Source organism: Delphinus delphis, chromosome X (genome assembly GCF_949987515.2).
Source record: "Delphinus delphis chromosome X, mDelDel1.2, whole genome shotgun sequence".
NCBI classification, from domain to species: Eukaryota; Metazoa; Chordata; class Mammalia; order Artiodactyla; family Delphinidae; genus Delphinus; species Delphinus delphis.
The window spans coordinates 45,954,120-45,972,437 of record NC_082704.1 but is presented as its reverse complement, the minus strand read 5'-3'; the positions used below and the strand labels follow the sequence as shown (position 1 = coordinate 45,972,437).

The 18,318-nt window shown below is 35.4% G+C and overlaps 1 protein-coding gene across 1 annotated transcript in view; it reads left to right on the top strand.

The window, feature by feature from the left end:
• The window catches only part of DIAPH2 (diaphanous related formin 2), an 890,580-nt gene that overhangs the window by 65,045 nt on the left and 807,217 nt on the right, over window positions 1-18,318 (top strand). Inside the window, exon 4 of the mRNA XM_060003112.1 lies at window positions 16,663-16,767. Within this exon, the coding sequence (XP_059859095.1) occupies window positions 16,663-16,767 (105 nt within the window). The remainder of the gene's footprint in view (window positions 1-16,662; window positions 16,768-18,318) is intronic.

Here is an 18,318-nt window from a genome sequence, read left to right as displayed (position 1 = left end):
TTACAGGGCATGTTTGTGTAGTGGTTAAGAGCTTGGACTTTGGGGTCATTCAGCCTTGAGGCTGAGTTCTGCCTCTGCCATTAATCACATTACCCTGTGAAGGTGATACATCCTCTCTACACTTTATTTTCCATAACTGTAACAAAGGTATAAGAGGGTCTACCTCATATGGTTATTTTTAGGATGAGATGATATTTCTAGAATAGTGCCTGGCATAAAACTTTCTATAAAAATAATTTTATAAATGTTTGTTGCATTTCCTTCTTTTAGCAAATAAAGCTCTGTTCTTTCTTCAGTTTCCCCTCAATTTGCAACTCGGTTGTCTTATCTTAATCACCCCAAACCAACAACGACAGAAACAAACATTCTTTGACATTAATCAAACTTTTAAATCTTATTTTAAACTCTTCTTCTCTTTACTCAAACTTCACTCAAATGCTACTTACTCCTTTAATCAGCTAACCAATCGGTTACTAATTTTTGCAGTAGTGAAATAGTTCTTTTAGTTTATCGTGGCATTGCCACCCTCCAGTTCACTTTAGCTCAACACTTACGGGCCTTCTTCCACGCCATTCATTTTCTCAGTCACGTCTAATTGCTTTCCAAATCCCATTGGTTCTGCTTTTGCAATGACTTTTACGTCTGTTTCCTCAGTTGTCCTCCAGATGCTCTTGCCCTGCTTTAGGCAGTATCCCTCTCTGGCTTTTTCTCACGGGCTACGAAAGTAGCCTCCTATCTGGTCTTCCTCCTGTCCTCCAGGTTTTGCCTGTTCTAATCCAGTGGTGCTCTATTCATGATTCTGAAACAGATTCCTTTTCCAAAGCCCCAAGTAGGCCCTTCTGTTTTCACACAGTCATCTTCTATGTCCCTACTCCATTCCCTCCACTGTGCTTCTGGATGACTATTTCACACCTTTACTTTGCTGCTCAGTCCTCAGAACTCTTACCCATCTTTATGCTCTGCTGATGAGCTTGCTGCATAATTTACTGAGTAAACTGAAGTGATCAGAAGAGAACTTCCACAGACTCTCACCACCACATCTACCTAAGTTTGAGTATCTGCAGTCTTGCTACCTATCACCACCATAGATGTCATCTTCCAGTCCCTCCATTTGTGTACAAGGTTCCATTCCTTTAGACCTACTTACTGAAGGACATTGCTCCAATCATTTTTTCCTCTCTCTTCTGCCCTTCCCAGCAGCATACAAATGTGCTATCTCACTTTACAACTTTTTCATGACCTTATCTCCCTTGCCTGTTACCACTGTATTTTTACTCTCCTTTGAAGGAAGACACCTCCTAATAATTTTGTTCATATTCACTGCTTCTCATTTCTCTCGTCTTACTTTCTGTCTTAAACTCACTCTAGCCAGGCTTCCATCCCACCATTCCATCAAAATGGCTCTTATCAGTGTCACCAGAGATCTTTATGCTGCTGAGTCCCATGTTCAGTTTTCAGTTCTCATCTTAACTGACCTATCAGCAGCAGGTGATGCATTTGGCCATAAATCGCCCCCTGCTCCCCCTTTATTTGGCTTTCCTCCTATCTCTTTGGCTGCTGCTTTTTAATCTTCTTTGTGGATTCCTTTCCATGTCCTCAACCTTTAAATGTTGGAGAGGCCCAGGGATCCATCCTTGGACATGTTCTCTTCTCTATCTACACTATCTTCTTTTGTGATTGCAACCAGTACTGTGGCTTTACATTCCACTGTTATTCTCACAATTCTCAAATTTACCTACAGCTTAGTCCTCGTGTCTGAACTCTAGACTCTCATAATCAAACTTCATAATTGACATCTCTCTCTGATTGGTCAGTAGACTTCTCAAAAGTAACATATCCAAAACCAAACTGTTGATATTCCCCTCCAAACCTGCTCCTCCCAGTGTCTCCCCCTTCTAAGTTGATGGTATATCCATCTGTCCAGTTACTCAGGCCTAAAACTTTGGAATTGTCTTTGTCTACTCTCTCTTTCTCACATTCCACATTCAATTGACTAGGAAACCCATGCACTCTTCCTTCAAAGTACGGTACTTACAAGAGCTGACCATTTCTTACCGCCTTCACTGGTCCCATACTAGTTGAAGCCTCACCTAGGCTGCTACAATAGTGGTAGAACTATTAGGATTAACACAGTTCCTCATTGGTCTCCCTGCTTCCACCATGACCCTCTGCAGTATATTCTCAACACAGAAACATTACCCTTTTAAAACCTGAACAATGTCATGTCACTTGGGTTCTCAAATCTCTACTATGGCTTCTTGTTTCCCTCAGGGTACAAAAGCCAGTATCCTTATAAGAGCCTGTAAGGCCCTGTATGATCTGATCCCCACTTTACCTCTTCGATATCTTCCTCTACTACCCTCTTCATTTGCTTCAGTGACACACACATGCCTTTTACATGATGATAGCTGTAAGCAAAAATGATTCCTGGCACTTATAAATTTTTTCAATTTGTGTACAGCATTTACTATGTTTTCAAACCTTTTACAATATTTCCGTTTTGTGGTTTGAATTTTAATTCTAATGTTTCATCAACAAATTACCACTTTCCTCTTTAAATATGTTATGTTTTTAAAAAGATTTGTTTGTGGATTCATAAATGTGACTTAAAGAAAGGTACAACTTGGTGCCACATTTTCCCTAATGAGAATTTTTCCTTCCATGGGAATGTTGGAAAAGGAAATCAGACAATTATGATTTGCTTAAAAGTAACAACAAAAGATCAATAAAAAACTTTTTAAGGGTTGTATCTCTTCTTTGAGAGAAGTCTACTTGTACATTGAACATTTTGCATTTTCTTTATTATCTTCAGTTTGTCTGTAATCAGGTTAAGTGAACAACTTATTTTATGAATTTTCACAGCTTTCATTTACTGTGCACCCTTGGGCCCAGCATGTAACTGAGCAGTTTACATGTATTGTTTCAGCTGATCTTTGTGACAGTGCTGCAAAGAAGGCAACATAGTTATACTGCATTTTTCAGATCAGGAAATTAAAGCTTAGAGAGAGGCTAAAGAAATTGGTTCTGTAACTTGCCTTAGCTAATACGGGGCTGAGCTCAAACTTAAATTTAGGTACATAAAAATCTAAAAAATTGGCATTTTGGTAATCTCTATCTTTAATAATATTTCATTTAAGCTAAATGTAAAATTAATACACTTTCTTTGCACGCATACTAAGTGGAAGTAGAAGGCAACTCTGAGATACATTGCCTCGCAGGTAAAGCGAGATGGAGGAATGTTTCCTATTGATGACAGAAGGTTGTCTTTTTCCAGAGCATCGATTGAAAAGAAAGAGGCCCACAATTTAGTTTTGGAAAACTGTTAAAATGCCATCTTCAAAGTTGATTGGGAGAAGACACTTAAGTCGTCAGAAGTAGATTTCCAGATATGAAATTTCCCTTTTTTATTTCATTCTTTGTAGGTGTCCTTCCATGTACAAATAATGTAATAGATGTACTTGTCCTACTTGATGGCTATTATGACAATCTTGTCTCTCTTGATTCTCATCCTTCATTGTGCTATTCCTGTTTTCAGACTTTTTACACTTTAGAGTACCACAAATGTTTAGACCGTTGGGCCTAAACACATTGTATGTGTTTTAGGATAGCATACCTTGAGGAGTGAAACATTTAAAATAATTACATAAAATAGCACATTATAGACAGTAACAGAGTATGAGACGCTTGACAAGAAATATATTACATTAAAATTGCTAATATAATTTATTATTTGGAATTTCTGGGGGATGATATATTTTGGTGAAACTTTTGGTGAAAGGCTTAAGTAATGAAAGGCAATATTCAAATAAATCCTCTATTACTCTGATAATTGAAACTCTTGTTATGTCTGAGGATCATATTTGTCAACAGAAGTTCTCCCTGTACAGGTTTGTAGATGTAGATAATAGGGCAATGTTGGGCTCAATCTGAAATTACTACAGATTTTTAAAAAAGTGTTAATTCTTTTATTTGATTACTGTAACTTGTATTTAACTACTAATAGCTCATTTTAAACATCACTTGACACTTTATAGCCAAGTAAAATCCTGGAATGAGTCCAGTTAACTGAAAGATCTGAATGGTTAGGTTTTACTTTACTAGTGAGTTAGTAGATTACTAACGTTCCATTGACAATGACATCTGTTCTACGCATTGATATGCCACTTTTCATATTGTGGCTGCTCAAGGAAACAAGTATAGACACATCTTCTGAGTAAGGGTATCCATGGCTATTGCTGATGGATGTAAATCTCTAAATTTGAAACTTTTAGATGACTGCTTTTTTCATGGAGCACACACTATTTATTATCAGCATGTGTTCAGTAGTTTGTAAAACTGGATTTTGTACTTGGAGTGTGGTCATTGCCTATTAATTGAAAATTAGAAAGTGGTTCTTTTATTAAAACTTCCAGGAGTGGAAAAAAATACCCTCACTCGTTTTTATATGATTTTTATATTTACCTGCATGGGATAAACTATACTTGCTCTTTAAGATTCCTGTTCCCCTTTTCTGCCCAGTCGTGTTTTCAAATCTTCCACAAGTGGGTAAAAGTAGTAGGACCAAGACAACAATACTGCTTCCACATTTTTGGGAGGGTAATTTTAAAAGATGACTGAACTATTGTAATATTACATATCACCTTTAACCCCCAATTCAAATTTGAATGAGGTTCATATTTATCATCTTTTGCATGTTAATCAGAGACATTTTGTATTGTCTCTAATTAGGACTGGTGAAATATCTTCTCCCTTACACTTTAAATATACGGAAATTAATAATGCTGTAATTGAATAACTATTCAACATGTTAAGGTATCATAGCCTTTGAGCTTGCTGAGAATAACTGAACTGGTCTTTGTACATTGAGAATACTGCTTAAGGACTATTAAATGTTTAATAGCGATAGCTCATTTTTGAATAATGCAATCAGAGCAAGGAGAGAAATGTGTCTGGACACTGTCCATTTCCTTTTTTTTTTTTAACTTCTTTATTGGGGTATAATTGCTTTACAATGGTGTGTTAGTTTCTGCTTTATAACAAAGTGAATCAGTTATACATATACATATGTTCCCATATCTCTTCCCTCTTGTGTCTTCCTCCCTCCCACCCTCCCTATCCCACCCCTCCAGGCGGTCACAAAGCACCGAGCTGCTCTCCCTGTGCTATGCGGCTGCTTCCCACTAGCTATCTACCTTATGTTTGGTAGTGTATATATGTCCATGCCTCTCTCTCGCTTTGCCACAGCTCACCCTTCCCCCTCTGTCCATTTCCTTTTGAATATTGTTTCCCTTTTGTATGCAACTGTTCTAAAACTGTTTTTTTTTTTTTTTTTTTTTTTGCTTAGGGGATAGGGGATTTCCATTTTAAGCTTAAAAAAATAAATATACAGAGATGTCTTGGAAGTTCAAGTTGGAATTTAATTTCTTTTACCTAGTACAGGATCTATTGAGTGGAAGTCCAGCTGGTGTTGGTCACATTAGAGTCCTACAGATATGTCAATAAGGACTGTGTTTTAATATAGGTAATTAAATAGTTTAATTGTATACAAAAGATGAGGCTAGTGATGATTAATGATTTATGATTAATTTCTAGGCACACTTCATTTCAACTTCCGTTATTAAAGGCAATGTTTAATATATGATTCCACATGCAAATGTGATGTTTTATACTTTGTTTCTGTTCAGCAATTTACATTAATATATTTTGCATTTTGGGCATAATTTAATGATTGTACAGTCATATGCAATAAATATTAAATTATCTGTCCCATATTCCATCTGGTAGAACTCATAAATAATCCCAAAGCTTTTCATTTTGTTCTCTCACTTTTGCCTTTCATCAGTTTTGAGAGCCTGTTTGACTTTGGACCCCAGGTGCTGTCCTTGTTTTCCCCTGACTGCTGTCATGGGTTTCTTTCTCACCCAACAGCAGTCTTTTAGGAGTTGGTTAGCTTGGATGAGAACCTTTTAGTGCTCTCAGCATTAGTAATTTTAATTAAAGGTTAAGTTACTGTAAAATAAGTTATTGGTAACATAGGTCTTAAAATCTATAATAAGGCATGGAAATAATTTTCAGGAATGGCTAGATCCTTAGAAATTATCTAGATAGCCTACTTTCCATTTTTTACATTTATATTTCCAATGTCCTTACTCTGTATCATTGGACTGAGAGAACGCCAGCATCATTTCTAGTCATTTTATTTTCTTACACACATTCCCAAGTAAAGCATATAAAGGAGGAGCAAAACTTACCCTGTAAACAGGTCTCAAAGTTAGCTAAATCTGGGTCACTTTTAAATTTCCTTCCGAAATATAATTCTCACCAAAAGTTCACAAATAAGGGAGTAGTAGGATAGAAGTCCCAGGAAGAGGAATTAAGGGAACTAGGTTTGTAAATTTACTCTGATTGTAGCTGATAAACTTCACAATTCACTGATTCTGTTCTTGATTTGTACATAGAAATGTTTCCTAAGGTATTTTTTCTGTTTGAAAAGTTCCACTAGTGTTTTTTGCCATGAAGGCATTTTCACGACCGTGTATTGATATGTGCAGTGTGCCAGGTCGTGTGCTACATGCTGCAGGTACACAGATAAATCCAGTTCCTCCCTTGCCCCCGGAGAGCTCAGAATTTAGTCAGGGAGGCAAGCAAGTAAACACAGGATTTCCATGGTAATAGGACAGCTGTGAATAGGCTACTGTGAGTACTTAAGCCAGCACAGGGGCTCAGGGAGGAAAAAGAGAAGATCTGAATATACTACGAAACCCAGTGTCACTTCTGAATTTTCAGTCTTTATTTTTTTGACATTAAAGTGTTCTCAGAGTTTGAATGACTTAGTTCATCAAGGTCCAATGCCTTCTATATGCCAGGTACTGTTCTAAGTTGTGAGGAGGGAGGGAGGGAGGGGGAGAGAGAGCGAGAGAGAGCGAGAGAGAGCGAGAGAGAGAGAGAGAGAGAGAGAGAGAGAGAGAGAGAGAGAGAGAGAGAGAGCGAGAGCGAGAGCGAGAGCGAGCAACTCAAGGAAAATCCTTGCTGTCAAGGGTAGAGGTGATATGGCAGAACGTAAGGTGTAATTGTGGGGAAAAAAAAAGGAAAAGCAAAGACATATTTCTGTATCATGGAGAAGTTTATTTGACAACTCTCTACTGAATGCCAGATACTTTGTTAGGTGCAGGGGAGCATAAAGATGGCAAAGACACTATCCCTGCCTCTAGGTTTTTATTTTGTATGACTCCCAAGGTAAGAATAGCTTTTCTATTTTTAAATGGTTGCAGAAAATCAAAAGAAGACTGTTTCAGGACACATGAAAATCTGAAATTCAGTGTTCATAAATGCAATTTTGTTGAATGCAGCCACAGCCATTTGTTTACATATTGTTGATAGTTCCTTTTACACTGTAACTGCAGAGTTGGGTAGTTGTGACAAAGACCCTGTGACCCGCAAAGCCTGAAACATTTAATGTCTGGCCCTTTATAGTAAAAGTGTCAACACCTGGACTAGTGTAGTAGTCTCTAAACTTTCTAATTTCCTATCCCGTTAGAAAAAAATATATATATATATTTGAGCAAGTAACACCAATATGTTTTATTTATAAAATATACACATATATGTATGTACTAATACTATGTATAAAATACAGACATAGAAAAGAATGAGAAAAACATGCAATGAACAAGATTTTAAAATGATTTAAAATGAGTTAATTTTATTTATTAACGGTGCAAAAGCCTTTGCTGTCGCGATTAATAACTTTTTAGTGAGAGCAATGTCAGTGTGTCATTATTTTTTATGTCTTGTTTTAAAAAAGAGACTAATTAGAAGGTTTAGTTCCGAGTCCATTTTATTTTGATATTTGGTTTAATGTCTGTTATAGTTGAAACATAAATCTGACAACGATGCATAGGTCCAAGTGGAATGAGAACATCATTAGCAACACTTATTAAATCATAGTATTAACTTTGCTCAGTCCTATCCATGAATCAAGCAAAAGTTTCCTGCTGAACCACGGCTAGTAAATTTCCATCTCCCTTGATGACGGTCAGTTGTTCTTGGAACTAATCTGAAGTGTTGCGTTTTTATATTTGTGAATAAATTGGTTCAAAATGGGCTTTAAAAAACGGGCTTCACTAGATGTCATCAGGGACATGGGCTTTTGCATTTTTCCTTCCACATACTTAATGTGTAGACCCCCGCCCCCATGTTTGTCTACTCATGTCCGCTGCAGACATTGTACCTAATACCCGGAAGAAGAAAGAAGAGGTGAGTCATGCAAGGGTGAAGGAGACCCACCTGGCAGTTGTGTCTGCCAGTGTGTGGCTTTTTCAATGAAGTTCATTTGAAAAGCAGTTACTTTCTCACCAGTTGTTAACTCTTAAGGGATTACTTGTCCTTTTGTGAATGAAAAATGCCCAAGTCATGTGAAATTTCAGAAGTTTTAAAATACTTTGTCATGAAATAGCTGGAAATCTCTCTGTAAGATACATGTTTTCATGCTCACTTCCTGTCTCATTTTAAAATATTGTAAGTATTTGAAATATCTTGCTTTTATAAAAAACAACAAAAAACACCTACATTCTTGACTCTGCATACCACTGTGTGTATTTTGATTTCAACTTCTTTCTTGCAATGGTTTAAATTTTATATGTGGGCTAACCTTCCTTACTCAGGAATGCTTCCCACTTACAGTTTTTTCATAAAACATCCTTTTATTAAATAAATCATTTATTTTGGCAATATGTTTTCTCTGTTACATTGTTCCATTAGCAAGTCAAAGAAAAGTAGTTTTTATATTTCATTATTGGAACAATCTAGCAAATAATATAAGCTGAGTTGTTTAAAAGAAAAAACAGCTGTATTTTCATTCAGCTGTATGATAAACCTCCCACACTGAGTAATTTTTCTAATACTTGTTTTAGCAAATTTTCAGCAATGATTTCTATGTGTCTTCTGACAGTATTTGCTGACAAAGGAATGTGTTTTAGTTTATTGCCATGTTGTTTTGCATGTATTATTTCAGCTGCTTCTACCAAGTGTTCCCCCAGTGTCATGGGACCTTTTGTCTTTTGCTATTAAAGAAAGAAAACATTCAAAAGAGTCTTCTAAACATGTGTCATTAAGTTTACAAAATTTCACTAAGTACTGGATTGCGTATCACATGATTCTAATTATTGCTGAGAAAGTCGAAAAACCTTTCCTCATGGTCTAGATGTTTGGATTTTAAATGGTCTGCAAGTTTGAGGTAGCTTTATACTATCATTAGCTAATATTTTTAAGGTGCGATATGCACATAAAATGAGAGTCATCAGTGATAATTGATATACATGCATATTTCAGATAGTTACCTTACTAATTTTTAATCTTGTGGGACCAGCTTCTTATCAGCCTTATATTTTTATTACTTTTATCATATGATATGACTGATGAAAGGCTCAGACCTATGAGTAGGAGATATAACAGTCTAGTATTTTCTTGTTCCTCTGTACTTGCATTATTGGTATTATTATCCTCAATCTGTTGTCTTTGCAAGAATCTTTTAAAGCTACTTTTCTATTTTGTTGTTGCTGTTTTGAGGGTTGACTTAGTTAAAACTTGGTAAAATAGTCTGTAAGTCCACTTAACCAGGTACTTGTAAACTGCAGTACGTTGCAGTACACTGACAGTGAAAAAATATGCATTGTGAATACCCCACTCTTCCCTTGAGATACCTCATGTACCATTTGGACCTACGGATCCAGTGAGGGCTTCAGTGTTATTCTCATGTTAAATATTGAAGCTTATTTTCTTGTATTTTGAATAAACATCAGTATTTCACAAACCACAGTGGATCCTTTAAGTAATCTTTGGACTCTGGACACTTGTTCCATGTTGAGCTCAGGATTAAGGATTATGGGAGAGTAAAAATAATATTTGGGTTTCCTAATAGCTAAATAGATGTTCTGAATTTACCTTATTGATGGTGAAGAGGTATATGTAGGTGTTCATAGTTGTAGTTTCCTCCAATAGGCCCTGAAAGTAGAAATAGCTGAAGACTTTTTGTGCAGTACTCAGTAACATTCACTTAATTTCACGCTTACTTGCCCCGGCTTTTGGCTCCATACCATTTGTAGGGATAATGTATTTGGACAATTTTTTTCCCCTTTAACTTTGTTTTCCATGTAAACTTCTATATGTTATGCTGCTACATTCTATATAGGTAAACTTAACTGGATCATTTGACGACATGAGGTAGTTAATTAATACCAGGTACAATTGGCCATTTATTTACTTATGTAGAAAATTCCTGATGCTTTTATTGGAATTTTAAAAAGAAATGTTCTGTCCTTTCTAGTTCTAGTAGAGGAATTATCTATAGAGCATATCTTTATATGAACGTTTCTTTAGAAAAGAATAAAGAAATAAATGTAAAAATCCATTAATTTATAATCTTAAAATAATCAAAGATAACTATAATTGCTGTTCATGCTAGGGTATATTTTTAGGTACTAGGGTATCATTAGTTTATTCTCTTCAGGGGTACAGGTCCCCTCGAGATAGAAGTTAAAGAATACTTGAATAATTACTATTGAGAAGCAGAAGGAAGAGGGCAAGCATTAGATGGTGAAGTGAAGTTCAGATTTAAAAACAGCGAGTGGAAAATCCAGCCTTAAACTGGGATCAATGCATGTTGCAGAAACAGAAACAGTTACTTTATAGAAAATATATAGACATTTTTAGCAACTGCATAGAAAGAAGGAGAAAATATTACTTCTTACAGAGGAGGAAAAGATGTAAAAACATAAAGGGTTGACATTTACCTTTCATAAAACAAGTGAGGAAAACAGTGGAAGGGTTAGGAAAATAGAAAATGATGTTAGGACACGAGAAAGTTTAAAAAATTGTACTGTCACCTGTTTAAAGATTTACTGGGGGGTGAGAGGGAGAAAGAGAGAGAGAATGAGAATGAATGAATGAAAGAGTACAAATGAATGAATAGGCAGCTGGTTCAACTTTTAACCTTCTCATTTGACTCTATTCTTATACGGCTCCTCAGTTATAACTTTAAGAATACAATGTGTATTTGCTGAAGAAGTGAAGGAGTTTGTCTACAATAGGAAAATTGCATCATGGCATAAATGGTAGGAGATAAAATGGTTTAGTGTTTACAAACATGGCTTGATACAAATATTATAAGTGGTCAGTTATTTACTTCAGCATTTCTTAAATTACAAAATACCACATTCTTCTCATGTATTGTGGAAGTACTAACTAAATGTTAAATACACTAAAAGCTTGCTTTTGTGTTTTGAGTACTATAAGAACTCAGTGTGTTTAACACTACTATATATAAAATAGATGACCAATAAGGACCTACTGTATAGCACAGGGAACTCTACTCAATATCTTATAATAACCTATAATGGAAAAGAATCTGAAAAAGAATATTTATGTGTGTGTGTGTGTGTGTGTGTGTGTATATATAAAACTGAATCACTTTACTGTACACCTGAAACTTAACATTGTAAATCAACTATATTTCAATTAAAAAGAAAAATACTCAGTGTGTTTAGAAGTAGTTTCATATTCAATTACATTTTTTAGAATTAATATTGAATTATGAGTATTGCTCTATTTAGTTTTATGATTGTATTATAAAGCTGGAGTTAATGATTTGGAAGTATTAGCTGCCTAATTAGTAGTATGCTGCTTCTTTCTGTAAAAATAAGATGAGTCATTGTTCATGTGAATGGTACCTAGTCCCAATCAACCTATGCAGCAGATTTATAGGTATAAAAAATGTCTGTGGCTTTGCTCTATAGATAATTCCTCTACTAGAACTAGAAAGGATAGAACATTTCTTTTTAAAATTCCTCACTTGTTTTATGAAAGGTAAATGTCAACCCTTTATGTTTTTACATCTTTTCCTCCTCTGTAGGAAGTAATACTTGCTCCTTCTTTCTATACAGTCGCTAAAAATGTCTATATATTTTCTATAAAGTAACTGTTTCTGTTTCTGCAACATGCATTGATCCCAGTTTAAGGCTGGATTTTCCACTCGCTGTTTTTAAATCTGAACTTCACTTCACCATCTAATGCTTGCCCTCTTCCTTCTGCTTCTCAATAGTAATTATTCAAGTATTCTTTAACTTCTATCTCGAGGGGACCTGTACCCCTGAAGAGAATAAACTAATGATACCCTAGTACCTAAAAATATACCCTAGCATGAACAGCAATTATAGTTATCTTTGATTATTTTAAGATTATAAATTAATGGATTTTAAATTATAAATTAATGGGTTTTGTGGATTTTGTGTTTGTGGTAAAGCAAATTAAAATATTTAGAGAAAAGCTCCTAAGTATCACATTGGTTCAACAGATATTTATTAAATGCCTGGTGCATTCCAGGAACGCATACTCTTTGCTTGGAAATACAAAGAAAAAAAGAACCCAGTTTCTTCCCTCAGTTAGCTTATATTGATACAATATAGGAAATTAATATGGAAGAATAGAATGAAGATAGTCATTTCTAAATGAGATGCTTTGGGGGAAATCTGAAGAATTAGCAGAAGTACATGAGTTAGCCCGATATGGATTTGGGTGTGGTGGGGTGCGGTGAAGTGGGATAAGATGGGGGTTAATAGATGAAGAGGGTGCTGAAGTTGACAGCATTCTAGGCAGAGAGAACAGCATCATGAACAAAGTAATGGAAGTGTGTAACAGCATAGCGTATGTAGAAAAACTGCAAACAAGCTTGTATCATTCAAACCTAAGGGGTAAGATGAAAAGTGGTAAAAAAGAAAAAAAGGGTACAAATGAACTTATTTACAAAACATAAGTAGAGTCATGGATGTGGAAGACAGGCTTATGGTTGCCAGGGGATATGGGTGCAGGGAGGGATAAATTGGGAGATTGGGATTGACATATACACACTACTATATAGAAAATAGATAACTAATAAGAACCTGCTATATAGCACTGGGAACTCTACTCAATACTCTGTAATGGCCTATATGGGAAAAGAATCTTAAAAAAAAGAGTGCATATATGTATATGTGTAACTGCTTCACTTTGCTGTAAACCTGAGGCTAATACAATATTGTAAGTCAACTATACTCCAACAAAAATAAAACAAAAAAAAGAAGGGTCTAGGCCATTTACAGGAAAAAAAAGAAACGAGACCAGGAAAGTGATAATAACACTAATAGCTAGCATTCTTTGATGGCTAGTTAATATATACGAGGCTTGGGTTCCTGATCACAATTAATCTTGACATTCCTCTGAGGTCTGTATTCTCCATATTCCCCTTAATGTCCTGCCTGCCTCCATGACTCTAGTCTGATAGCATGATCTTAGCAGTGTGTGCCATTAAAAATTGGATTAGAGGTACATGGTAACATAGAAATGTCACTGGAAGGAGAGCAAACTCTCTACCTAGAGACTGCCAAAGGTGGCACTGTTAAGCCTGGCTGTGACGTGTACAAATACAATCTTGTCACCGTTCCAGAGTCGATTCTACTTGGGGATGCAGATTCATGCTAACTACATTTGCAGGAGACTATAATTTAACCAGAATGTTATGAGATGGTAGGGACATAGTCCATTATACATGAGCAGTATTTAGGGGGTTTTGATGGAAACAAACACAATATGAGTCAGCAGAATGATGTACTTGCCAATAAAGCCATAAAATCTGAAGCTGAATTAATAGAGGTATAGTATTTCAAGGTGAAGGACGTGGAAGTCCTTTCCTTCCTTCATCTGCCTATCAAAGGGGATAGGTATATATACACGAAATTTATAAGTATCGATTGTGAATTAATCATCATAGGAGTCACTGCAGTGGGTGCAACTATAGATCATGAGATCCTTGCTGTCACTGAAGTTACTATTCAATTGATGCAGTTTGATTACTTTTTATCCTTTGTTTTTTCCTTTGTTTTTTCCTTTGTATCCTTTGTTTTTTCCCCCACATTCTCACATACGAATCTTTAAAATAATTTTAGTATTTTTCTTTGTTGGCCTATTAGTTTACTTGATTAAAGAATAGTAATGGTTAGAATTACTAAGCAAGTAAAGGGATAAAAATACTGATTTCTTTTTCTGTTTTTAAAAAATTGAGGTACCATTCAGATGCAATAAAATTCACTCTATTAAAGTATACAGTTCAATGTGTTTTTTCATATATTCAAATAGCTGTGCAACCATCACAACAATCACTTTCAGAACATTTTTATCACCCCCAAGAGAAACACCGTATATGTTGGCAGTCACACCCCAATTCTCCCATCCCCACCTTACCCTGCCCCTGACAACCTCTAATCCACTTTCTGTCTCTATAGATTTGCCTGTTCTGGATATTTAATATAAATGGGATCTTACAATATATGGCCTTTTGTGACTGGCTTCTTTCATTTAGCATAATGTGATTTCAAGGTTCATCCATGCCATAGCATGTATCAGTACTTCATTCCTCTTTGTGGCTGAATAATATTCAGTTGCATGGACATATGACATTTGTTTATCCATTCATCACTTGATGGACATTTGGATTGTTTCCACTCTGATGCTGCTGCTGCTATGAACATTCATGTACAAGTTTCTTTTTTTTTTTTTTTTAAAGATTTTTTGATGTGGACCATTTTTAAAGTCTTTATTGAATTTGTTACAATATTTCTTCTGTTTTATGTTTTTTGTTTTTCTGGCCCTGAGGCATGTGGGATCTTAGCTCCCTGACCAGTACAGGGGTCAAACCTGTACTCCCTGCACTGGAAGGCAAAGTCTTAACCGCTGGACTGCCAGAGAAGTCCCCATGTACAAGTTTTTATGTGAACAGATGTTTTCATTTCTCTTGGGTATAAGCTGAGTCATGTGGTAACTCTAAGTATAACTTTTTGAGGAACTGCTAGACTGTTTTCCAAAGTGGCTGCATCATTTCACATTCTCACCAGAAGTGTGTGAGGGTTCCAATTTCTCCACATCCTCACCAACAATTGTTATTACCTTTCTTGTCATAGCCATCCTGGTGGGAGTGAAATGTTATCTCACTGTGATTTTTTTTTTTTTTTTTTTTTTTTTTTTTGTGGTACGTGGGCCTCTCACTGTTGTGGCCTCTCACATTGAGGAGCACAGGCTCCGGACGCGCAGACTCAGCAGCCACGGCTCACGGGCCCAGCCGCTCCACGGCATGTGGGATCTTCCCGGACCGGGGCACAAACCCGTGTCCCCTGCATCGGCAGGCGGACTCTCAACCACTGTGCCACCAGGGAAGCCCTCACTGTGATTTTGATTTGCATTTCCCTGATGAATAATGATGTTGAACATCATGTGCTTATTGGCCATTTGTATATCTTCTTTAGAGAAATGTCTATTCAAATCCTTTGTCCACTTGTATTTGGGTTATTTGTCTTTTTATTGTTGTCTTGTAAGGCTTCTTTTTATAATTTATATACAAGCCCCTTATCAGACATATGACTTGTAAACATTTTCATCCATTCTGTAGGTTGTCTTTTCATTTGATGTTACTTTTCGAAGCATAGTCCTTTCCAACTTGATTTTGTGACCCTTCAAGGGTGTCTTAATATAGCGGTCCCCAACCTTTTTGGCACCAGGGACTGGTTTAGTGAAAGACAATTTTTCCAAGGACAGGGAAGTGGGGGATGGTTCAGGCTGTAATGCAAGCGATGGGGAGCGGCAGATGAAGCTTTGCTCACCTGCCGCTCACCTCCTACTGTGTGGCCCAGTTTCTAACAGGCCATGGCCTGGGGTTTGGGGGCCCCTGTCTTAATGTGTTGCAGGGGTTAACATGAGTTTCAAAATGAAGAAAAATAATTTGTCTAGTGAAAATGTTATACATGTGTGTGTATCACAATATAAAGGAAGATTTCCAACCAAATTAAAGCTTATTGAACCTCAAAACAATGTGTTGTCGTAACAATATTTTTCTCTACAGTGAGTAGTTTTTGTTATCCCTATACGGGTAACTATGTTTCTGATTTTCTTTTTTCCAAATTCAGCAACTTCTCATGAATCTTTCTTCAGTGACATATTGTAGCTATATATTTCCTATTAATTTACAAATCATATTTGCTCTTCTAGATAATAATGATCCTATGAGAACATATGCCAAATAGTAAAGTGTTTGTTTATCTGTTTATTTTTGCTATCAGTGTAAATAAATAGCTTTGCTAAGGTATGATGTATATCTATACTATAAATTGCCAGTTTATTCTATGAAATAGTTAAAAGTTTTTTTTCTTTCTGCTCATTTATTGAGTAGGTAGTGATATGAACCATGATTATATGGTAAAGTTTATACAAGATTATGGTATATAGAGTGAAAAATAATAGTGAAGGAGCCAGAAAAATGACGGTTGTTGTTAGTCATAGCATGACTTACTATTTTAAGATAAAAAATATTAATTTCTTTCTTTTTCTTTTTTTAAAATTTATTTTATTGAGGCCTAGTTGATTTATAATGGTGTGTTAATTTGTGCTGCACAACAAAGTGATTCAGTCATACATATATATATATTCTTTTTCATATTCTTTTCCATTATGGTTTATTATAGGATATTGAGTATAGTTCCCTGTGCTATATGGTAGGACCTTGTTGTTTAATATTTACTAATCACTTTTGAAACTCGTAAGCAGAAATTTGCTAATGCTCACAATAAATGTTCTTTTTAACAGGAGGACATGAACCTTAATGAAGAACGAAAAGCTCCTTTACGAAACAAAGATTTTACCACCAAGCGTGAGATGGTCGTCCAGTATATTTCTGCTACTGCCAAATCTGTAAGTAGTGAGAATCTCCTGGCACCCACATAATGAGCTTAGCGTTATCTGCTTAAAAAGAAACAAATCTTGGCTCTCCAAGTTCTTGCCTCAATGTACTTATATAGACTTCATAAAAGAAGCATATACATGTACTTTAATACATTTTGTATATATTTCAAAACTGTTCTTAATTAGAGAGACTTCCATTCTTATAAACAAGACAGACTAAGGATAGAGGGCTCTGAGTTAATCCAGTAAGTTTTGGGGCTGAGTTTTTGTGCACTTACTAACAAATGACAGCAGTTTGCAGGTATTCCACTTAATACACAGTTTGTTACATGAACATTTCAGATTTTGAGGGAGAAGATACAAACATAGCCTAGTCACAAGATTTAACTAAGTTTACATTAAAGCTATATGTCCGGTATCTGCTTGCATGAAATTTTTAGCAATGCTTTTAATAAGCAGTTTTGGTTTTTTTCATTATTTTCTGTGATGCTAACTATGTAAACTACCTCATAATTGTTATTATACAGCTAAATTTAACATAAAGAAGGGTTTTTAATAGGAGCTTTAATGAAATCTGTGCGAGTCTCAAAAGACTTGAAAGTAGGGTTCATTGAAAAGACTTGTCTTCAGCAGGAAAATCTTTGTGTTTTAATGGAATGTGTTGCCTTGTTCATTTCCTAAGGTGCTTCCAAAAATAGTCTTCAGGTTTGATTTATTTTTGTAAGAAAAAATGTATTTTTTGAAATGGTGAAATATATCTTTTACATTTCTGTAAAGAAGAAGCTTTTCACATTTAGAATTCATAACATCACTATATTTGTTATATATTATATACATGTGTGTATGTATGTATGTATCACACAGTGATTTTATGTTTGTGTAATATGTATATCACACACAAACACATTTACATTTAAGACATACATATTTTAAATGTAAAAACTTGACCAGTGAATAAAATAGCTCTTCAGTGGAAAAATATGTTCTAAAGTTATTTGGCTATCCTATTAATGCTATTTCAGTACAGTAATTGCAGTGGCAATTACTGATGCATTTTGCCCTGAATTCTACAATTGTATTGATTCCATATTGTACTTCAAGCAAGCTAAATCTGAATGCTGAACTATTTAAACATAACGCATTGCAGCTCTGCCAGAGCAGAGCGACAGCATGTTTTTTAATTTGCTTCTGGTATCCAAGGGCAGAAATATGTTTCAAGTGATAAGTGAAATTTGCCATGAGCATCTTTTTCAATAGAATTAGGTGAGGCATAGGTTTTGCTTTGAAATTCTGATGAATCTCCTCATTTTTGTAGTCAGCTTATTGTTCACAGTAAAATGCTTTAGGAAGTGCAGGGTGTACATTCAATGTTATTTTTCAAATACCTAAAGGCAAATACACTAGTAAATCTATATAGCTAAATCTGAGTGCAAAGTACAGATAATAATACATGAATAATTATGTGGTGTTTTTAATGGTAAGATTTTGTTAGTGTTTCTGGCTCATTTGTTGTTTTTGTTTGTGTAAGTGGGAGTGAATATAATCAAGATTGTATGAAGC